The 24,176-nt window shown below is 54.7% G+C and overlaps 1 protein-coding gene across 1 annotated transcript in view; it reads right to left on the minus strand.

Annotated features, from left to right (window-relative positions):
- The window catches only part of IGSF21 (immunoglobin superfamily member 21), a 226,942-nt gene that overhangs the window by 124,512 nt on the left and 78,254 nt on the right, over positions 1-24,176 (minus strand). Inside the window, exon 2 of the mRNA XM_047868900.1 lies at positions 10,743-10,855. Within this exon, the coding sequence (XP_047724856.1) occupies positions 10,743-10,855 (113 nt within the window). The remainder of the gene's footprint in view (positions 1-10,742; positions 10,856-24,176) is intronic.

A 24,176-nucleotide genomic window follows, 5' to 3' on the forward strand; every position in this document is an offset into this window, starting at 1 on the left:
GATGCCAGTCCTTTTGGGGGGCAGTTACCACAGTGTCCAAGCATTTATTTGATGACCTTTCATGTACTAGTCATTGCCCTGCTTAGCTGCAAGCGTCATACAGACAAGGCTATGTTGTTCTTACTCGGCGCTCTATTCCCAGTGCTTGGCACAAGGTGTCCAAGAAGTATCTGCCCCATCGATGAACACATGAGTCCAGTGCGTTAAGTCACGAGGGAGGCTTCTCGGCATGTAGAGAGCATCACGAGACTCTAACTCAGCCTGGTTACGGTGACTGGATGGGGAAGCAGCTGGAAGGGGAAAACGGACTGGGGGGAGGGAGGTTGCTGGGAATGACCTTGTAGCTGACCTTCAAAGGCAAGTGGAGTTTGCCAGATGGCGCAGGCAGAGGGCAATGCAGCACGTGCATGGGCACGGCGGTGGGAGAGAGCGTCCGCACATTCCAGAAACTGCAAATGGGCCTTAAGATGGGAGCGCTGGGCCTTAGGATGGGAGCGATGGGAACTCGGTAGGAAGCAATGCTGTAGAAATCAGCTAACACAGCTTGAATCACGAAGGACCTAGTAGGCTGGGCCAGTGACCTTGAACGTGATCCTTAAGGTGATGGCACGCTCTCGTAAAGGGCGGGGTCAGAGGTGGGAGTGCAGTCACGTATGATCGGTGATGGGCTGTGCATTCTAGAAAAGTGCCGGGCTGTGCCTGTCTGCAACAGAGAGACTGTCTGATTGCCCACGGGTGTCTCTGAGTCCCCTGGTAAGAGGGCACAGTGGCCCTTCACACGAGCCTGACACAACCAACTAGGAGATGGGCCGAGGAGGAGAAGGAAGGACTTGAAGGGGAGGAGGACCCCGGGCTGGTGTTCTCGGAAACATCCCTCATTTCAGTCACATTACTTTCTTTCAACGGCGGGCGGGAGCACAAGTTTACCTTTAATCCTTCTGTGACAAGTTAAGTCAGCCCCTTGTCACTTAAACCCAGCAGGGCTAAGTCACGCCAAGCCCGCTGGAAATCACACTCTGGGCCCAATATAGCACCCAGCGTCCACAGGCTCAGAGGCCCGACAGCAGCTCGGGGCCTCTCCACCTCTGAGGAAGAGTGTCCCAGCCTCACCTTGAGAGCACCCCGAGCAAGAAATGCCAGCCTCTTCCCCCAGCCTAGGGTCCCCTGGGGGAAGGAGAGAGGCTGGTTGCAAGGCGGGGAAGGGGTAACACATTCTCTCCACATCTCACCTCGACCCTTTTATTTTACTGATGAAGATCCTGAGGCTCAGAGAGGGAAACTGGTTTTCTCAAGGTCACACAGCAGGATGTTTGGTCCCGGAATCCCCCTCTTTTCTCTTCTGTGCACTTGGTAAGCAGGGGCAAACTCCCCAGACCGAGCTAAGTCATCAAAATGTTCACCTTGGACCTGCCAGTCTACTGTATCTTTCATGTCCATCCAATGCGAGAGTTTATTCCTGGGGGGGGGGGGGGGGGAGGGGTCCAAGTGTGGCCCAGTAGAATGTCTTGTCATTTGGGGGTCCCTCTCGACACTTTGGGAGCCAAATGCCCTTATCAGTCTTGTATGAAAGTCTCCAGGCAGAGAACTCGGTCTCGTTGCCAGTATCAGAAACCTGGTCTTAATCCCCCAAAGAGTGGATTTCTCTGGTCAAAACACCTTCCCTTGTGCCAGGGAGAACAGCGATCTATTGCCAAGGCCAGCCTTTCCTTTCTTGCATCCTCATCTCCTTCTCCCACCCGAGGGCATCTGTGCACACGTCCAGGCTGACTGTCCTGTGACGTCTGGGCTGAGCCCACCCGCCCGACGCCCTTCCCATGTAAGCTTGACTACGTACAGCTCCCTCTTCCCGCCAGGTCCCCGGAAAGCTCGTGGATCACGGGCTCTTTGACGCACCCTTGGAGCCCCTTGGTCTCCTAGATCCACCCTGAGTGGCGGCCCTGATGACCCAAGGGTGGAGATAATGACGCCCTGCTCATTTACACTCACGAGCACCTAGACACCTGCTACTGTGGTCACAGGGCGATGGCACAGACCCCTTTGAGAATATTCAACCCCTTTCCTTCCCCCCCGACCCAAAACGCACATCACATTTTAGGCATACTTTCTGGGGTTTCAAGTAGAAGCCCCAGAAGCTCATCTCCCTCCTCCGTAGGGATCCAAAGATCCCACGTAAGGACGCTGGCCCGGAGTCGGCCAGCACCACAGCGCCTACTGGAGAAGCAGATAAATAAAACTCAGCAACAGACGCAAAGGTCGGATGAATAACTAAAATACCAAGTGATACCTCTCTAATGGAAGTGCGTACAAAATGCTGTGGAACTTCGCAGGAGGATCTCTTAATTCTATCCTGGTAGGCGAGGTCAGAGGCCTCACAGAGGAAAGAATGAGTAAGGCTTGGCCAGGCGGAAAGAGAGGATTTAGTAAGCTAAGTGCAGCCCTATTTCCCTGCTCCGTGGGTGAAGGAAACTGGCTTGTCTGCAAGACATCTCCTTTGTTTCACACAAATCCCTGTGAGATGCTCGGGGGGGAAGGCGAGCAAGCCTATTGGGCAGAGGAGGAAACAGATCTTTACAACTTAATGAAGCTGGACCCGAAGCTCTCCCCTTGGGGGAAGCGGGTCCACCTCACCCTTTCTCTCTCCAGCGCTGAGTATCGTGCCCAGCACGGAGCAGAGCCTCAAGGAGGTTTTGTGAACGGCTTTCACCCCAAGGCCACTGAGTTAATCAGTTGGTAGAGCCGGGATCTCTCCCCCAAACGCCAAACGCACCGCCGAGTTCCTCCAGGATCCCCCAAACATTCTGGGAGGAGAGCAAGTCTGGATTGCAAGGCTCGGCAAGTTTGGAATAGATAATGTAGCTGGTAGCTTATGAAAGACATACAGACGGAGAGGGACCAGATAGAAACAATTGTCTGTATGTTACTGCAAAGGTTTGTCCAGAAGGTCAAGGTCAAATCCCCTGAATGGTTGAAACCTCGAGGCATGCCACAGCTAGCTAGCCTCAGTGCTTCCTTCAGCCCACTCCCGGCAGGCTTCTGCCCCACTAACTCCAAGGAGACTGCTCGTTTCCAGGCTCCCAGTGGGCTCCATGTTGCAAATCCATGGTCATTTCTCTGTTCTTGTCCTAAGTCATCTTGCTGCAGCATGGGACACAGCTGGCTCTTCTCCCTTGGGACCTGGGACATCCACTCGCCTGGCTTTCTTCACATCTTGCCGGCTGCTCCTTCCAGCCTCTTCCCTAGTCTCCTTTTCTCTAAATTCTGAGCTCCCCAGGACCCAGCAACTGTGTGCTCTTCTCTTGCCCGTCCCCCCTCCCCTTCTGCCTGTCATCTCACCCAGGCCCACCGTTCATATCTGACGCCACCCCCCCCCCCCCCAAGTATAAAGTGAATCGGGTCCCGTTACTTTCCTGCTCCAAACCCTCCAAAGCTGCCCTTGGAATTAGCTCCAGACCCAGCGCCCTGGGGCACATGGCCTGGCGTCAGTGGTCCTGCCCGTCCATCTGTCACACCTTATCTCTTAACTCCCCACAACCGGCTGCATTCCAGCCCCTCGGTGGACTCGCTTTCTGTCCCTTGAACACGCGAAGCTTGTCACCAACGCATGTTCTCTTCTCTCTGCCTGGAATGTTCCACCTCCATCCCTTAGCAAGGCGGGTTCCTTGTTGCCTTGGAGGTCTCAGCTTAAATGAACCTTTTCCTGACCACCCAATCCCATTCTATCCCGCCAGATTATTTTCATTAGATGCACTGCCCTTACCATTACCTGCCGTTTTTCCCGTTCGTTTATCTTTTTACCTCCCCCTGCCTCTAAGCTAAACCACAGGCGTTCGGGATCTTGCTGCCCTGTTCCCTGATGCACGCCCAGTGCCTAAGACCATCCTGCTTAGTAACTACATGCTGAATTAGTGTCGAATGACTGAATGGGGCAGCTAGCTCCCATCAGAGTTTACCATGCACCAGGACATGGTCCCTGGCTGGGCCAAGGGCATTACAAGATGCTAGAGTGGGCAACCCCTGCCCCTTTTAGAGCCAAGCCATCATTGAAGACCTGGGATTAGGGGCCGCAATAACTGCAATTCACACTCTTACCTCTAGGGGGAGCTTACGTTTTCTCCATCACTCCACCCCCAGAAGCCTGAGCTTTGGGGGAAAGGGTCTGGGATAGATTCAACCTGTTCCTGAGGGTGCAATAAAAGGATTGCAATGGGACTAGACTTGGAAATGTGTTCTGACTTCCTCTTTATGGGTGATTAGAGTTGTTCTATAATCAGCTGTCCTTTGGCAGGCCCTCCTTCCACTTATGCAACAGGGGTGACGAGATTGGGCATGGGGCATTCTTCATCAGAGACAGCCTGTCCCTCTGGAAGGCCAGGGGCGAGGGAGGGGGGCCTAAACAAGGCAGTTCGGACCAGCTTGGCTCCGGCTCTGTGAAGAACGTGTCTTGCTTTTCTTACTCCCTTCCTCGTCCAGATTCAGGAGCTGTGAGATCAGGTTGTGGGTCCAGGGCGGGAACAAGGAAGAGCCAGGTTGGCTCCAGGCCAGAGGGGCCCGAGGGGTGGTCCAGCCCACTCCTCCAGGACTTAGGTCCTCCTCTACCCATCACCAAGAGTGCACCTGCCTTCTTGCCCTTGCTGGTATCATTGGACTGTTATGTCCCCTTATGATCGTCACTTTCTATTTTGGTTTCGGACAACAAAACGTCGTCAAGGACTTACACTAGGAGAGAGCCAATGCCAGCAACACCCTTTTGAAATAACCCTTTGCTTCAGGGAGAGAAGAGCTAAGATCCATTGAAAGGGCTTAGCTATGTGATGACAATTTCCAAGAACTGAAATCCAGCCAGTTTGCCAGCATAACTGCACAGAAACAAAGAGTGTACATTTTACATTGTCTCTGCCTGTCTGCCTGGGGACTGTAGGTGGTAGGATGGAATTCAAGGAATCCGATGATCCTTGGCGATCTTCTGAAAAGACCTGCCACCCTCATTCTATGACTTTCCTTCCTCGATCCCTTATCCCTTAAGCTACCAAGAGACATGGGAGGACAACGGCCACCATTGATTGAACAGGTGCCACAACACAGCCAAGCCCTGGGCTTGTTTGGTTGCAGACATCATCTCATTGAAGCCTACAACGTAGGGGTTTGCATGCCCAATTCCACATGAGGTTTCTAGAATGCAGAAAGGTTAGGTCACTGCCCAGACACATACCCTGAACTCATATGCGCGTATCCTGACGCCTCAGCCCTCTATCTTCCTACCTTACCCTTCCCAGTCTCATGGTCCAGAGCAGCCACACCCCTACCCCGGAGGCATCGAGCAAGGCCCCGGGGTGGGAGCTCGCCCCAGCCAGGTAGCATCATGGAGGAGGCATTCATACCCACAAAGCAAACACCCAGGCACACGCTCCCCACAAGGTGACAGAAGTGAGATACGGGGTTCCTGAAAGCGGTGCGTTATCACTATTGACCAATCTCCTTCTCTATCTTGCTCCGTGGCTCTCTTTTCTGTGGCCTTGTAACCTGGGCCCAGCGCAGCTCTTGGGAACAGATTGTGACAGAAAGGGACAAAACAAAGGAGAGATGATAAAAACTTGTGAAAGGCTAAGCTCCCGTGATTCTCTGTGGCTGTTTAATGGATTTCTATGATATAAACAGACCTTTGGCTTTGCCTGCTGGGCAGCTGACCTCCAACTAAATGAGTTTAGACAGTATTCCTTAATAAGAAATGTTCCTTTTTTCCCACATCCACAAAGCCCCCTGAGCATACAATGACTCACACTCCCCTGCCAACAGATACCGTCGGCCGCACACATACGCCCACCTGAAACAGAAGTGGGCCACGTGGCACGGTCTATCAAAACGTGCACACGCCTTTGTATTCACAGCTCTATCACTTGTGCACGTAACAAACATTTACGGATAGAGTGGGGGGAAAAGGCGTGGCCTTTGCACTTGAGATGCTCGCAGTCCGGTGGACAGAGGGGTGCTTTGGCACAGAGAGGTAAGAGCTGGGGTGTAGACCCGAAAAGAGGAATCATGGAGGAGGGAGCGTCTAGAACTTTCTGCAGAAGTCAGGGAAGGTGACATGAGCGGAGACGTGGTCTCCATGGATGGCCTTCAGGTTCCTCGTCTGAAGAACAGGCACAACAACAGACCCGACCTCACAATGCCAGCATGAAAATGAAATGTGGTCATGTATGCAGTGCCTGGCACGTAGTGAAGACTCAATAAATATTATTGGCTAATAAGCCACTCAGATTAGAATTAGCAGCATTACTAAATGAGTCCCCAGTTATAGATGTAAATGGATAGAAATGATTAAGTAGAGGAAATTATCAATCATTTTTTTTCTGGAACCAAGTCCTGACTTTAGTACTAGGGTAGTTTGCTTTTTAGATGACAGCCCCCTACTGTCCAACTATGAAATCGCACCCCTGCTCTATTAGCCACTGAATATTTCTAGGGAAAAAAAAGCATGAGCTGCAGAGACGGAGCCTGGGAAACTCAAATCTGGGAGAGGAAGCCATGAAAAAGTGGGGAAAGCATGAGGGGATGGGGAGAAGGGCTGTGAGGCATCCTAACGTTGGACAGGGCTTTTATAGACAGCTAGGAAACCCAGTCAGGTGCCTGATGACTTTCATGACACCTTCTCTTTGTTTTCAAAGAGGTCTTTTGAGAATGATGGTCCCTCTTCCCATCCCTCCAACCCTCCAACCATCCCTCCACAATCTAATGATGGCAGGTTACAGAACAAATAAAATTCATTTTTCTGAAATTCACTTTAGAACAAGTTTGCCTGGAAAACTGGCCCCGTGAGCAGTGGCTTTTCCCTTGCCGGGAAACCACAGTATATTCCAGAAGCCTCAGAAAAAACTACAAATAGTCATAGTGGATATCCAATAGAACTTCCTGTGATGATGGGAATGTTCCATACCTGCTCTGTCCAGCATGGTAGCCACCGACTGCATGTGGCTAGTGAGCTCTTGAAATAGGGCTAGTCTGAATGAGGAAATGAATTTTTAATTTGATTTGATTTGATTTGAATTTAATTGAATTCAGATTGAATAGCCACCTGTGACTAGCCATGGCTGCCATATTGAATAGCCTGGGGATCTGATCACATATATTTTTTTGAATCTGTTCTATAGTTTCGGCATTTCCCCCTGGCTATGAACTGGGAAGATTATGGGGCATAGTGTCCAAGCTGCAGGCCCTGGCCCCCTCTTCCTATCCCTTGCCCCCACCCCATGCCTGAGACATCCACATGGCAAGATCTTCCCCAATGTCCAGCCAGAGATCTTGTGAACCCCAAGGGAGTGATCCCTTTTGCTTCAGGCAACGTCATCAGCTCTGCCAATCTACCCGAAGAATCCAACCCATTCATTCCATTTCCGAAAGCTCAGGATGATTCCATTGCTAAGATAATGTCTTTAGGACCAGAGGGGAGGCTGCTGGGCTTCACAGGTCTTGGGCCATTTTGTGCCCACTGGGCTGAGCGGGCAGTGGTGGCCTCATCACAATGCCCTGCTTTTCCCTTCTAAAGAGATTGGAGACACGGCCCTGGCTGGGCCTGTGTAATCTATTCATTTCCTTCCAAGCCGGGCTCTGTAAGCTCATTCACAGAGGATGGGCAAAGGAAGCTGGGGAAGCAAACAGACGTACAGAAAACAAACAACGCTGGGCAGCTCCCTGCTTGGTGGGGGGTGGGGGGTGGGGGGCAGGAGCTGCCGGGAAATGGAGGTGGGAGAATAGAGATGTAGGGACTTGTCTGGAGGGGGGTGGATTCTGACTGGAGAAGGAGAGCGGGGCTCCCATTGCTGTTTCTTTCACGTCCTCCAGAAGCCCCACCCCGCATAAGGAGCCTTGGCTTCTGCAGCCCCCATCTTGGTAAGCTCTTATCTCTCTCCATTCAGCTGGCTCCCTGGGAAAAGAGGCGATCGGTGAGGGAAGGCCAGAGTGGCAATAGGCAGAGAGAACTGGAAGCATGGAGCCAGTTCCCTGGAGCTGTCCCCACCCACCCCACCCCACCCCCTTGCCCTGCCACCGGCCTCTGCCCCCATCCTCACCATCACAGACAGGGCATGCGGGGCTCCCCTGGTCCCAAGGAGAGTTCCGAGTCAGCTGAGCCTGCTACCTCAATCCAGCTACAGAATCACAAGGGCCCAAACAGTTGGCTCCAGTGGGCAATTTGCATGTGATTTGCATACATCTGCATATACCCTCCCCACTCCAGAGGCACCGAGTCAAAGGATGTGAAATGAAGGAAAATAAATTCATTAGTGCAGCCTACCATAGCCCAGCACACAGGGCCCGCCACCGTATGAGATGTAACTGATTCTTAAGGCAATCAACGTGATCGCAGTCTGGGGGCCGGGGGGGGGGGGGGTAGAGATGGGGGCGGTGGCGACGGGGGAGTCCCAGCATGGTGGGGGGGGGGGGTGCAGAGATGGGAAGGGAAAGCCCGCGTCTCCCTCATCTTCAGAGAACATAGCGCGGAGCCACGTGGAAGCCTGCGCCCGGTTTCCTACACCTGGCCCTGGCCTTCGTGCTGTCCCCCCGTCAGCAGCCACCTCTGCAGGCAGACTTTCACCACCGACGCAGAAAAATTCCATTTCAAACAAGAGTGAGGATGGTTGCTTCGAGGGCTGGGGAGGCAATGAGGTGTCGTCCACTGGTATTTCCCTGTCTGCAAGCTCCCTCCCCCCTTCATCTCCGTTAAGCGGTCCCATTGGGTCTCCGCGTTTCTCTCTCTCTGCCAGCCGGGCGGGTCTTTCACGTCCCCTCATTCCGATCCCATCTACGGATGGTTGGGGGAGAGACAGTCCCATCGTTAGCAGTGAGCTGCAGTTAATTTAGCACAGTCCTTCTGCCAGGTGCTAATGAGATGCTGGCTGTGTGTGTCAGCCAAGCAGCTCCCATATCATGTAAATACGCCTCTTAGTGATTCAGTTCATGGCACTATTTAACATATGCCTTGACTTTCTCTAGGCCTGTTGATCTATCCGGGATGGAAATCTTATCTAAAGCTGGGGCCCCCAGGGGTGTCGAGAGCATCAGGTTCACACCTGTGGGGCCCAGGCTGCCTGGAGAGCTTAGTGGGGGGGTGGAGGGCGGCTAGGGGCAATTTTAAGTGGGAGGGGCTACAACGCGACCTTGGAGAACAATGATCTTGGTTAAAAGGAACCCAAGGCAGAGTCAATAAAACAGCAGCGACCAGCGACCAGCGAGTGAGGAATCAAAGACCAAGACTGCAAGAAGGAAGAGCAAGGACAGGAGGGTCCCACCAAAGACTGGCGCGAGAGCAAGGAGATTGAGGAGCGGAGTTCTGGGTCAGGGCATGGAATGGTGAGTGTGCCCCAGCGGGATCCTCGAACACAGGGTTTCCAAGCACCGCACCGTGTAAAGGGGCAAAGGAACCAGTTCTAGATGTGTGATTATCAAACTGCCCGTGCCACCTGCCCCCCCCCCCATCAGCTCTGTCCAACCCCCACTCCATCAGCTCTGTCCAGAGCAGGTGCACTTGACCGTGTCATCTACTGGTCTCATCTGAGGAAAGGGCAATGCTGCAGACAGAGGTTAAAGAAGTGTGGCTTTAGATCGGGAGTTGGTGGACCACGGCCGGTGGACCCAATCAGCCTACAGCCTGTTTCTGTACAGCCCATGAACCGAGAACGGTTTTTTCTTTTTCTTTTTACCTCTCTCAATGGGTGACAAAAATAAAAAAGAAGAGTATTTTGTGACATATAAAAATTACACGAAATTCAAGTCTCAGTGTCCATGCATAAAGATTTCTTGGAACCCCGCCATGCCCTTCCATCGCCACGCTGTCTGTGGCTGTTTTCACACCAGCACAGCAGAGCCGAGTAGTTGTGACAGAGACCATACGGTCCCCAGAGAGGAAAATATTTACTATCTGGACCTCACCGAAAAGTGTTGCCAAAGCCTGTTTTAGATCACGGAAGGGGAGTTCTCTGCCTAACCTGCTCCCAAGATGGCGGTACCTTGCTCTGTGCAATCCTGAGTGTGGCACTGCAGGAACATCAATTCCCAGTGGACCTTCTCCGGAGCCCGGCCAGCCCTGACTCCCCGGTGGCCAGGGGACACCGGGCTGGAATGCCCCGTCCAGACACCAGAAGGTTCCTATCGGTGGCTGGAAAGGCCAACACTTGTGCCCAACACCCAGAGCGGGTCCTTCTGTGGCCAGCAGCTGGGCCCTGGACCAGTGGGCTTCTCTGTGTCTCCAACGGCACCCCTTCTCAGACCCAGATCAGGTGCCAGTCACCAGGATAGTCCCATACGTAATTGAATTAGAAGGCAGACCATCTCTGTAATTCGTTTTAAGAGGGCAGGATGCCATGCTGCTGTTCTCTTTCCTCCGCCAAGAGGATTACCCAAAGCCCCCAGCCTGAAATCCCAACCTCCGACGTTTCTTGGTTGTGACACAGCAGTGTTCTTACTAACTCATACTTGGTACTGCTGGGGTCTCCTGAGCAAAGGGGCAGATTAGGGACACAAAGGAGACCAGAACGAGATAGTTCCGGAGGACAAAAGAGAAGGCTGAACAAAGTGGTCTTGCAGGAGGGTTCGGGCAGAGGATGGGAGCCTGGCAGAGGGCACAGGACGACACTGGGCTGCGTTAGGACTGAGGACTTGGCCAAGCCTGCAAGGGTCTCCAGAGGGGCTCTGGGGACTCTACCTTCAGTCCTGGCGGTGGTATAGTGGGGACAACTGTGATCACTTACCCGGTACCACACGATCTCACGCATGCGACCATCTGTCTTGAAGTTACACTTCAAGGTCACGGCATCACCAGCCACCACGGGTGGGAGAGGTTCAATGTTGACAGTCAGGTAGCCTACAGGAAAAAGAAGAAAGGGGAGGTGAGGGCATGGGAGGATTGGAAGGGCTGGGCTGACCGGGGAGGGGGGAGGGAGCTGACCCGTCTGCAGGGGTGCTGTTCACACTGGAGCCTGTGTGATTGGTACCCGCCCGGCCTGAATGGAGGTCATTGCTCTCTTCTTCTTTGTCATTGGTGTCTCTGTCCTGAGAGCCTGTGGATCCCTCTAGTCCTGAAACACTTCTTGGGATCAATTTTCCCTTGAAAGTAGGACCTGCCGGCAGCTGGAGGTAATGCCTCAATGGACTTCTACAAGATGCCCGGAGAAAAGGTCCTGTGGTCAACCACTATACCTCTTTCCCCCTTTTGCAGGGTCTTGATATGTATTAGCCAGTTAAGTCTCATGGGAAACAAGCCCGCCGAGAAGCATCTAACCCAGCATTTCCAAACCTATTTGACTATGTGTCTCTTAGCCATCCCTGAAGTCCTCAGCCTCCTGTGCAGTCAGGGTTCCATGGAACCCACATTGGGACATGGTGCCCGAGGTGCCCGGATCCCTCCATTCCCAGCCTTCTAACCAAATCACTCCTGATGAAAGGGGAAGAGCTCCCTGAGGAACTTCTGTTTGCTTCCTGAACCCCCAAACCTCCCCCACCCCCCGCCAAATCTCCCATCTCACACACTTTGCCATCCAAGGGAAGAGTTAGTACCCCCTGGAGGCCATGGTGGGGAGGGGTGGTTATGAGCTGACCACCCTGGGAAGGAGTCCAATCCTCTGCAAGCACCAGGTGATGCGTCTCGCCCACCAGCTGCCCCTGGAGCCCCAGAAGCTAGGACTCTTAACCTGGTAGCCACACCCTGGGGAACACTCCTGTCTCCACACCAAAGTCGGGCTCGGGGAGGCCTCTGACCCTCTCCGCTGCCTCCCAGAGCCCCATCCCCAAGGGCCAAGCCCCATTCCAGCTCGCCAGGGGGCCTCATTCTCCGGCTGATCGCCCTGGCCCCTCTGATTGGCTTCCCGCCGGCTGATGTCCCACCATTGATCTAATGGATCAATCCAGTCCAATTGTCTTAATGAGAAAACTAGCCAGGATGGGTTCAGGGATTTCAACTGTGCAGGCAACCTGAGCGGATCGAGCCCAGGGACCTGACCCCTGCCTGCAGCCTAATGGTTACAACACTCCCAGGGGGCTGGGGGGTGCGGGGGGGCGGGAAGAAATAAGAATCGACCTCCGCAGGATCGATGGGGAAGCTGAAGTCAGAATTGACTTGCGTGGCACCAGGCGTCAGGTCCCAATGGCCAGGGTGAGGAGTAAGGCAGGGGGCTCACCTCTAGGTAGCCTCAACCTCAAGCTGGAGGTCAGGCTCCCAGGAAGCCCCATGGAGCTTGCGTGGTCCTTGCGAGCAGTGACTGGAACCAACTGGAAGGATCAATGCCCCTCCCTCCTTTCCTCATTCATTCAGCCCCAAAGTTTGCTCCCACTTGCTCTGAGCAGGACCGTGATCCAGGAAGCAGGGTGGTTCTAGCAGTGCCCTGTCCTCTAGGCGCGCACAGTTTGGGGACAGTTTCACAACACGGTCACACTCAGTGGGCGGGTGACAGTGGGGGGCTGTGAAAGGAGGGGGAAGGAAGCCTTCCCGGCCTGGACAATCGGGGAAGTCCCCAAGCCCAGCTGGGTCCCAAACCACGACAAACAAGGAGGCTGCCCTCCGGAGGCGGAAGGCCCACGACAGAGAGGACTCTGGGCAAGCTGATCCCGAGCAGGAAATAATAACGGGTCACATTTCCACAGCACCTACTCTGAGACAGGCTCCAGGCTAAGTGCACAACACGTCTTCACTCAACAGGCTGTCGTGGAATTCCCAGGAGAGAAGAGCCCACATTCCTCCCGCTTTCCGAAGGGAAACAGAGAGGCAAAGTAACCTACCGAGATCCCGCAGCTCTAAGCGACAGAGCTGGGACTCAAGCCCCACTGTCTGCTCCATTCTGACCGCCATGCTATCCACACAGCCTCTCTAATGATGAGGAAGGAGAGGAAAGGGTCGGCAGACCCTTCCCACCCAGCACAGGGGAGGAGTGGGAGATGCTGCTAGGGGGCCGAGACAGGAGTCTAGGACCCGATCCTGTCCGCTGATCGCTCCCTGGCCGGGGCCGACCCCTGGGCTCACCTTTCCAGCGTGGCTGCCCTCCTTGGGGGGGCTCTCACCTTTGAAACGACGAGCCAGATGGCTGGGGAGTTCAAGAGCAGAGAAGGGCCCCCCTCCCACCGCAAGGAGGTGGGAAGGACACGTTCTCGGATGGGTGAATCTCGCAGCCGGCCTGGGGTGAGTGCAGATGGTGCGTGCGTGTGAGGCAGGCCAGGGCGGGATACAGGTGCCAGCTTTCAGGGTCGCCATTTGGTGCCAAGCCCCGGCGGAATTACAGGTGTGAATCGGTGGGGATGGAGGGGAACACGTGAAGCTCGGCTAACCAGGTGTGGTGTGACAGGCACACGGCGAGGTATAGCCGGTGTCCGGGGCAACAGGGCTCAGGGGCGTGCAGGGTGAGAGCAGGGAAGAGCCCTCTGCACAGCAGTGGGGGAAGGGGGTGGGGGGGGTGGGACTCCCGAAGAGGAGATTTCGAAGGGGGGCACCTGGGTCCGGGGGGGGGGGTTCTGACACCTTAAGACAGCATTTCGCAGGGCATGTAGACAACAGGGAGCTTCTGATAAATGTTTCAGGCAACAAGATTTCTATTCCCGGCACTGCGTTAAAACAAAATGGAGCACCCTTCTCTCCTTCAGAACCTTTCTCTTTTCCCTTCTTGCGTCTTGCCTTCATTCGTGAAAAAGAAAAGAAATTGGGAATCTGTTCAGTACCAGGCACCGCTCCGGGCCCTAGAGATACAGTGCTGAGAAGAGACAAGCCCTGCCCTCCAGGAGCTGAGGCTACAGCAAAGGAGGCTACAAAGAAGCGAACGAGGGGGAGGAAATACGGGCGGTGCTGATAAATGCCATGAATCAAGGTAAACCAGGGTAAAGAGGCCCCAGGGAACAGAGAGCGGGGCAGGGGCCCCTCTGGACAGGGTGGCTCCAGGAGGCCTCTCGGATGGGATCCAGAATAAAGGCAAGTGTGAGCCATGCAGGTCTCTAGGGGGAAAGCATTCCGGATGGAGAACGCCACGTGGGCAAAGGGCCTGAAGCTGGAGTGCGCTCAGGGTGTTCACTCAAGGTAGGCCTGGGGAGGAAATCTGTTCATAACGTTGTATCCCCGGGAGCCCATCTTTGATTCAGCACCTTGCAAGACTAGAACCAGGGTAGGGGCCGAGGGGAGACAAGTGAGACAGATGGCTAGGGAGGCACTCACTCCCCTTCTCGCAGCCCCCGAGTCACGCCTGCCTCCCCTCTTCCTGGCCTTGGCCTCGCTAGGGCCCTTTGCAACAAACGCCAGGAACAGGTCTCTAACCGGAAGCGGAAGGGACTGTGGCTCCCATTCCCCAGGACCCCCTGGTCAGAGGGCGGGGGCGGGGTGACAGCGCCGAGCCTAGCCACACTGGGGCTCCGGCCACCGCGCAGGGACTACAATCTCCCTGGGCCCGTGGCGCTTTCTGGCCCCCATTCAGCTCTAGCAACAACCTGTGCAACATAAGATGCCGCGCTGGCTGCGTGTGTCACGCTGGAGTGTAATTGTCTGTTTGCACATCTGCCTCTCCTTCTGGAATGCGAGCTCCATTAATATCAGTAGAGTATTAAAATGAGATCTGACAAGTGCTGCTTTTGGAGCTTTCTTACGAGCAGGTGGGGACGATCCCGCCACGGCCCCGGGGGGATTTCTCTGTCGTAAAGAAGGAACTGAGGTTCGGGGTTGGTGGGGCGGGGGCGGGGGCGGGGGTGGGGAGCGGGTAGGGCCTTGTCCAATGACACCACCACCTAAGCAGAAAAAGCTGGGACCCAGATCTGCCCCCTTTGGAGGCCAGTCTCTTACCCCTGCCTCCTGGGGCTACCCGGAGCGGAGTCGCGTGACCTGCTGAGGTCACGTGGGGTTTCGGGGAGGGTAGCCCCGATTCGCCACTCCATTGACTGTGTTTTCACAGAGGCCTGGCTCTCAGATGGGGCGGGACGGCCAATGCAGGGGCCAGAAGGGCACACGGGGAACCCAACGTGGAGCGTCGGAAACTGTGAACGGGGAGGCCTGGGTTTGGGATCAGGGAAGCTGGGCGGAGGGGACGGCCCATTCCCTCCAAGGCTTGCCATCGGAGCCTCATAACGAGCTGCAGGCTCCCAGATGGTTCCTGTCCAAGGCCAGGAGAGCCCTCAGGTGACTGTGGGCTCTCAGCCTCAGGTCTGGAGGGAGGGTCGCTAGCTAGGCAGGGAGGGAGAGCCAGGTGACAAGGCAATTTTCTGACACCTGTACCAGGAGAGGACCGGGTCAGTGCCCATCAGCACCTGCACCACAGGTGAGAACTCACCTTCCCAGACACAGGCACACACAGGAGGGTTCATGGTCAAGGAGGTTTTGGCAAAAGGAAAGCACAGAAGATCTCCTTTAGATCTGGCTAACATCTCTCCGCTTGCTGTTCCACAAGATTCCATCGCCTTCCGAATGCCTTACATCGGTTCTTTGTCTGAAAGTTCCTCCCTCACTTTCCTTGCTTCTCCTGCCCACACGCCTCCAACAAGGTTGAAGCCAGTTATCCAGTTCAAATTTCTTGCCCTACCGCTCAGTAGTGACCTGGGCAAGTTATGTGGCCCCCACAGGACTCAGTCTCCCCACGTGTAATGTGGAGATGGGAATCATCACAGGGTTCTAGGGCTTTGTTCACCACCCACAGCCCACCTAGGGCGGGTGCCCCCCGACAGGGTGAGGTGACACCATGCTTCTTGGCCTCCCGGACCACCATTCCTTCTCACTTCCCACTGTCTGGCTGAAGAAAGATGGTCCCGGATAGAGGTGGGAAGAGCGGGGTCTGATATCTGGAAGTTGGTCAAGGAGTAAAGGATTTAGAGATGACCGGGGATCCGGAGCCAGGAGACCCACATGGCACCCTTCTCCCGAGGCGGAGGACGGAAAAGCAAAGAGAAGAGATCTGCGAAGGCCCCCTACTGCCAGGACCCCTCCTCCCCACCTCCCCACCTCCCCACCTCGCCCCTGCCTCCACGGCCCAAATCGGGCTGGTGGGAAGGGAAGGCTGAGCAGGCAGGGGTCAGGGGAGAGGGGCTCATCCACCAGCCAGGAGGCAGGGAGCACAGTCAAAAAGGAGGCAGGGAGCACAGGCAGGGAGCACAGCCAGGAGGTAGGGAGCACAGCTCTGCGACCTCAGGCAGGCTGTCCCTCTGTCTGTACCTCAGTTTCCTCGTCTGCAAACTGAGGGAGGAACTGGATCTTGGAGGCCTTCCAGCTCCAATCAATCTCAAGTCGGATGTTAACCGAGCCCAAATCTTGCCACCTTGGTTCCTGGTACAACTCAACACCATTTCACCGAGAAATGAATCCGTAAATTAATCCGCCACCGGCTAAAGACGGAGCTCTGTCTTTCTCGGCGTTAAATTTGCCACCCATCAGCCCTTTGCGTGAGAGCCCCCGAGCACAGTATCAAGAAGCAGGATCAGGAGGGGAGCCGGATTCATCCTAACTAAGCAGTTCATTATCCCGAATGCGGCCATCACTCTCCCCCTCTATCTCTGACATCATTTATACCGCTCCTGTTAAGATACGTTTAGCAAAATCACAGGCCATGTGTAGGCACCAGGCGCCCTCCCCAACGAGGCGATGACGAATAGCTCCCGCGTCCGGTAACTCGCCTTGTGATATCCCGGCGCCCTTCCTCTCCCCTTTCCCAGCTCAGAGGGGACGCTTCCAGAAGGCCGGCTCGCGTCTGGCCCCCTGGAAGGGGTGCAGGCCTGCCTTGATGCAGCGGAAAGAGACAGAAGTTATATCAGGGTGACCTATGTGGATGTTTCAGTCTGCCCAGGTCGAGAACTTTCCTGGGACGAGGGCTTTTAGCACCAAACCACAAAGTCCCTGGGAAACCAAAACAAGGTGGTCACGGGAGTTATAATTCCACCATGGCCCATGGCTGGCCTGGTGCAGCGCTTAAACCTCTCCCTACCTAGTTCAACAGCGAGGGCGACCATACCTCCCTTGACCAACTCGAGGACTGGCAGAGTAAAGGCTAACTCGTCCCTGGTGCTCGACCCCATAGGGGTTCAGCAGACATTGGTGGTTAACGGAGTAGCGTGAGGCCGGGGTCTGGCTTGGACTTCCTGCATCCATTCATTCCCTTCTAGCATTCTCCACCAGCAGCCAGGCTGCTTTCTCTAGAAGGCACGCCTCTGGCCTTCTTAGGGACCTTCAGAGCTTCGAATTGGCGCATAGGAAATGTTGCGGACCGTCTCGGGGACATCTGGCACACGCCTAGTTCAAAATCCCCGTCCAGGCCCCTCTGCGTTCTGTTCTTCCTCAAGAGCAGCCCCATCCCTCACTGCTGAGTCCTAGCACAGATGGTCCCCTCTGTCCTGAGCCCTCGCTCTTGGCTTGGGAAATTGCTACCCATCTTTCCAGGATTAATGGAAATCTCACCTCCTCAGGAAATCTTTTCCTGACGCCCCAGGCTGTCACAGTCCCCAAAACACCCCTTGTCCCCTACCGCTTAGATCACGGAACAGGACTTGTGACGGTGTAGTTGGTGAATGGTCACCACGACGTGAGGCCACGGGCTGTAACCAGGTGCCGTGTTACCTATGTGCCTGGAGCAGTGCCTCCGTAGGAATCTCTGTTGGGTGAAGGAACAGATTAATTCTGGCCCATGCCCTGGACTGTTCCATACAGTGGGTGCTGTGTCCAGGAGGGCTCTCGAGCCAGCACCTCTTCCCGGTGGCCCTGTGTGACACAGCCTGGGCCAGGTTGTGTCACCTAGCTTCAGGTGCCTTCTGCACCTGCCTCTCTGGCCACATTTGCCCGGACAGGCACTGGTGCCGCCTTAGAGTACCCAGGGGCCTCTCATGGAGGTCAGGCAGGAGGACTCTGTCCAACAGAAGAAATGAGCCCTGGGCGGTGAGTGGCCACCCCATCGGTCACGGGAGGATGTAAGGCAGACCAGCCGAGTCAGCAGGCCGCACAGTGGGTACAGCAAAGAGCATAGGCAGCACGAGCCGTGGAGAGGCAGCAGGATCCTTGCGTAATGGCCCTTGTTGAACCGCCATCCGGCAGGACCCCAGAGCAGCAAATAGCGTGCGTCCACTTGAGGGGGGGGACGCCCAGAAGTAGCAGCCTCAATGTTAGGGGACAGTGTGACTGGTGCATTCTGAACAGCGTCCCACTCCTCCTGGGGGCACTGTGCTGAGCTGGTGTCCCGTGTCCCTTCCTGCCAGCAGAGGTGACCGGGCACCTTGCAGCAGGTGGGTTAGGAACTCCGAACCTAGGGTCCTGCGTTACCGCCTAACGCACCCTTGGATGTCCGCAGGCACCTCAAACGAACCAAACGGAAGTGATGCTTCCCCCTACTTTTCCTTGGCTCAGGCAAGGGCTGCATTCTCTACAAAATGCATCCAGAATCCAACTCCCTCACCCCTCCGCTGCCACCCCCTGGGCCCAGTCACCATAATTTGTTGCTGGTCTACTGCAATGCCTCCCAACTGGGATCCTTGCTCCCATCTCTGCCCTCTCTGATTTCATCTCCCCTCACTCTCTTCCTCATTCCTCCACCCTCCCCCCCTGCACAATGACCTCTGCCCGCCCCTCAATACTCCAAGCATATCCCCACCTCAGGGCCTTTGCACTTGCCGGTCCCGCCTCCCCAAACAATCTTTCCGCAGGCACCCACGTGGCTCAATCCCTCCATTCTGCTCTTTGGAGAGGCCCTTCCCAGCTATCTTATATAAAATCGTATCCCTGCCATTCTCTTGCTCCTTACCCTGCTTCATTCTTTTTTAAACATTTATTCCTGCCTGATACACATTTATTTGTTTGTCTACTGATCTTCCCCTCTCCCACCCCCTTACCCAACCAGGTCGGAAGCTTCACGAGAGCAGAGATTTTGTGTGTGCACGTGTGTGTATATTTCAATCTTTTCTTCCTGGTGTTCAGATCGGATGATTTCTATTGATCTATTTCAAGTTCACAGACTTTCCTCCGTCATCTCATTCCTGCTCCTGAGTCTGTCCTGTGAGGTTTCTTTTTTTTTTTTTTTTTTTTTAACTTTAGTTATTGTATTTTTCAGTTCTAAAGTTTCTGCCTGGTTCTCCTTTATATCTTCTATTTCTTTGCTGAGACTTTCTATTTTAATACTTGTTTCAAGACCATTTGTGATGGCCTGTCCCAGCATTTTTACAATAGCTACTTTAAAGTCCTTGTCAGATACCTTCCAAGCCAGGTGCCATCTTATCAGTGGGGCCTGTTGATCGTTGCCTCGTGTGAACTGAGACTTTCACAGTTCTTTTGTGACTTTAGTTTGTATCTTGGGCATTTGCAGGATCACCTTACGAGAGTCTGGCTTTTGGACGTGTTTATACTCATTCTTTCAGGGGTGCTTTAAATTCCAGGCTTCTTCCCCAAACCACCTGCAAGGATTTATGTGCTAGATTTTTCAAATAGGTGTCCATCCATTCTGTCCAGGTGTCACAGTTGTGTTGGCAGGTGGTAAAAGGGGCCTCAGCCCAAAGTCCTTGACTTTGTGGTGTTTGATCACGACTTTATCCCTAGAAACTAGAACCGTTCCTGGCATGTTAATAGGATTTCAATAACTATGTGTTGAATGAGCCCCAAACTGAGCAAAAACAGGTGACTGGTGCTGGGCAGTTTTCAAAGCATATCTGTAATTATTAGCTCACTGGTCACCATAGCAACCCTGTGGGATAGCATCCCCATTTGACAGGTGAGGAGACAGAGGCTCTGCGATACAGAACGACTTCCTCGTGATCACCCAGAAGCTGGCGTGGCAGGCCGGCCCTCTGACTCTGAATCCATTACTCTTTCGCTATCCCTCCTGCAGAGCCCCCTGCCCATTGCCCTCCAATGGGAAGCAAGGGGAAAGCAGGGGTGAGGAGGAGGGGCAGGTGCCCAGAAGGACACAAGAAGCCTTGCTCCAGGCCGGCGGGATCAGACACCGGGCTGGGTCAGCAGGACACAACACCTCCACAAGGGGCAGCAGGATGACGGGTAGCTGAGGCCACGTTCAAGTTCAAAGCCAGCAGAGGATGCGAGGAAGGCCAGGGGAATGTGTCTGATAACTTTTCCAGGACGGCGAGAGACCCGAGGCCAGATGGATGAATTTGTTCTATCGCATCCCTGACGTACAGTCCCCCGATCCCAGCTCTGGACAGTCACCTTGGCCCAGAAGTGCCTGTTTTGTGTCACTGAAGTCATCACTTTCTGAGGCAAAGTAGCTAGAGAGGAATCAGACCGTCGGACCAGGAGCTCCCTGTGGGCGGGCAGGGACTCCAGGACCCCTCTCCCTGGGGAGAATCAGCCTGGGCTCACCAAGAGGTGACTCGGAGCAGACAGACAGTCGGATGCTGGCAACAGCCCCACCAGCTGGATTTAAGGCCCTGCTGGGCGGTCGACCATGGGGGTCGGGGTCACATAAGTTCCTGATTGTGCCCTCCCCTTTCTGTGGCGCTGGGATTTACCTCCATGTGAAAGCGGGAGCTCCGTGCATCACCACTCATGAAGAAAAGAGGTCACCCCACCTCATGAAGATAAATACCGCAGCGTGGCACTGGTGACAGCCTCCCTGGGCTCCCTGTGCCGCGTAATTACTAGCATAATAAATATTATTATAGCAAAACAATTAACGCGACCAGACCTTTCAGGCAGGTACAGAGGGTTCCGTGAAATACACCTTCCGTGCTGGGCTAACAGGTGCTCCCAGCCAGGGACCGGGGTGAGGGGTGGCGCAGAGGGCGGAGGGGGCCTTTTGAGAAAAGAAAAGCCTCTGAGCGAAGAGGAGAGGTTAACGGCTCACCTGCCTCATAGATGGATCAATTCTTCCTGCTGAATAGCTCTCCAAACTGTCTCTGCCCCGCACCAGTCCTGCCTTGGTTTAGGCCCCTAGAAGTCCTCCCCAGGACCCTGCACAGCCTCCAGCCATGGCCCTCCAACGCAGCCCCACCTGGGGTCTCAGTGATGTCTCTAAAATGCAAATACGACGACACCACCTCCCTGGCTAATGCCACGCAATTTCCCTACCCCATTGCCTTCCAATTCAGGATCAAGTTCAGACTCTGTCATGGCCAACCGGGTCCCTAATGATCTCGCCTCTCTCAGCGTCTCCAACTCAATCAGTCTCACGCCGCGTCTGTGCCACCGTGGAACCCACCCACCACCCCTTCCACACCCCCTCAGGTTGTTCTTTTCGCCTGGGTTGCTTCCTCTTCCTGGAATGCCCGTCTCTGAGTTCATTTAGGGAGATTTGTCCATGCCCTTCCAGGTTCAACGCAACAGTCGCCCCTTCCTTGATTGATCCGAGTCTGATGTGCCCTCTTCTGAGCTCGCGGACCCTGGTAAACGTCTCCATCATAGCCATCCACGCTGACGATAATGTCACACACGGCTCTTTGTGTATGTCTCTGCCGTCAGACTGGGAGCTTCTTAAGGTCGGGGACCTCATGTGCTTCTCCGGTTTCCTGCATGATGTTTGGCACGTGGTGGGTGTTCAGCCGGCATGCTGCACAGAGGAGGAAGTGAACGAGCCATCGCACGGACATGGCATATGACGGTGCTTGCTGGCCGTGGTGCCCTGGACGCATGAGGATCATGCTGCAGCCCGGTGTCCTGATGTCACACACTGGATCCAAATCCTTCGTCGTCTTCCCGCTGCCTCTGGGATGAGGTCCAAACCTTTTCCCCTCACCCCCCTGGCCTGCCTCTTCTTCAGCTCATCGCTTGTCCCTCTGCCTTCCATAGGCTGAGCCTCAGCCATCGGAATCACTCAATGCTCCCCATATATACTAGACATCGTGGGGCTCCTGGGTCTATGCACCTGCCATCACCCTCATGGCTTCCATAGAGCCTTCAGGGCTTAGCTTGGACATCACTTATGCCAGAGGCCTCTCCTGACACCAGCCCCAACCTCACCTACCCCACGCCCAGCACCCCAAGCCGGAGGTAAGTACCCCTCTCCTATCATCTACCATAGTCCTAACACGTTTGGCTAATCTGTCTCCCACTACCGCAGACTGTGAGCTCCTGGAGAGCCAAAAGCATGTCTCATGACCTGCAACATGAGGGCTTAGCATGCTGCTGGCTACACTGTTGGCATGAAAGGCATACTTACTGAATGGATGAACAAACGAACGAACGAATGAAAGAAGTCATGGCCGAACCAATAAATTCTACAGCCAACTTTAGCCGGCCTAGCCTTGGCCATAGCATCCGATGCTGTTGGGGCTGAAAAGTTTTTGTTTTTCTGCCTTAATGGGCTATGGATTTCTACCCTAAATTTAGGCCATGAAAGAACACCTGGGGGGGGGGGTCCCTACCCTCCGTCTCCTGGTTCTCACCTCCCCCAGCTCAGCTCTGAGCCCCCCCAGCCTTTGCAGGGAGACTTTCCGGCATCCATCCCTGCCCCAATCTCCAGGCTCTTGTGAAATATTCCCACTCTGTGATCTCCAGCCAGCTAATCAAATTCCCCTCTGTCAGACGCAATACACGCTCAAAAGCCTCGTAGTATTAATGTATTATTCATGACGTATGCATTATTTATCATTAGTTTGTTTATTTATTATTAATTTGTGTTTCATTATTGATAATGACGTGGTTATACTATTAATAAGAAGGCTGGGGAAGGCTGTGCTGGGACCCTTTGCTGACGCCTGACGCTGCTCCAATTCCCTGGCGAGCCAAGACGGGGAGGGGGTCGTCTTTCTTCCCATTTTGTGGATGGGAGACACTGAGGACAGAGAAGGGCAGGATTCGTTCAGTCAGTCGCCTTGGCTCTGAGCTGTATATCAGGGAAGGTGATGGGGGAGAAGAGCTTCATTAGGCGGCGTGTCCTGAGTTGACAAGAGGGCCAAGGGTCTGGGTTCCTGCAGAAGGCTGATGCTGGTCTCCATCTGGAACCTCGTGCTCTGCTCGTCCCAGGCTCCTTCACCCGAGTCCACCCGGGGCGCAGGAGCTGTCTTTGCTCTATCTTGTTCACGGCACCTGCTCTGCGTGTGTGCGTGCTCCCCAAACCCTATCCCTCTTCCCCCGAGGGCTCATTTCCCAGCCTCCCTTGCGGGATGGTGGGGCCATATGACTGAATCCTGGCAGTGGAGTGTGGCTTCCAGGCCTGGGCCCTAGGAACGGCCTGTGCCATCCTCCCCACCCTCTCTCTGTGCCAGCTGCCTGGACGGAGGGGGCGCCGAGCACCTGGAGAGGGGCAGAGCCGTCAGGCGGAAAGAGCCTGGGTACTTGAATGACAGCATGGAATGACGTCCTCCCGCGGTCCCCGATGGACAAGGATACGAGTGAGGAATAAAACGTTACTGTGTTCAGCTGCTGAGATTTTGTCACAGCAGTGGTTCTACTAATACGTTCCATTAATATTGTGCACACAGTAGGTGCTCAGAAGGGTCTCAGTGAAAACAAAGTGAACGGGCAGATAAAGAAATAAGCCACAAGATCAGTCGATGGTTCTGGCTACATTGTCGTTGAGCTGGGCTCCCAAACCACAGATTACCATGGGGAAGTGGCCTTCTTGATCTTGAACCGGGGCCCTTCTGTTCTACAAATGGATAAACTAAAGCCCAGAGAAGGGAAGAGCCGTGGCCAAGGTCACAGGAACAATCGACAAGTAACTTAAGACCAGGACCCAGGTCTCCTGAAGCAGAGTCCTGGGGCCCTTCTGCCAGCCCATCGGCTTCTTTCCAGCTGTATTTCATCGGACAGCCTGCCGTGCCCTCTGGAGCTTTCTCTGCATCCTTGGGGGCGGGTGAGGGGAACCACTGTTTCTCTATCCCTGGGTCAGGCCAGCATCCAAGAACAGGTGGGCCTTCCGGGAGGCAGAAGGCTGTGATGCAGGATGCCCACGAAATGCCCGACGAGCCCCGGCCACCTTGCAGGGCCTTCTCCAGGGCCAGGGCCCTCCCGGGCAGGGCTGGCTGTGCAGCCGACAACGCGGAAGCCACAGGCCGTGGCAGGAAGAAAAGGAAAACAGCTTCCGACCTTGAAGCCAAAGCCCTGGCTTGTTCTGCCGTGGACACACAGGGCAAGTCCCCATGCCTCCCAAGGCCTCAGTGGTCTCCTCTGAAAGAGGGGCTCACGGTGCTCACTGCTCAGGGCAATGGTGACATCAAAACGCCTTCTTTGTATGGGGATACTTATCCTTATTTCTGAGGGCTGGGAGGGCCGGGGACAAGGCAGATACAGGGAACTGATTGCC

The sequence above is a fragment of the Prionailurus viverrinus genome, chromosome C1 (genome assembly GCF_022837055.1).
Source record: "Prionailurus viverrinus isolate Anna chromosome C1, UM_Priviv_1.0, whole genome shotgun sequence".
Classification (NCBI taxonomy): Eukaryota; Metazoa; Chordata; class Mammalia; order Carnivora; family Felidae; genus Prionailurus; species Prionailurus viverrinus.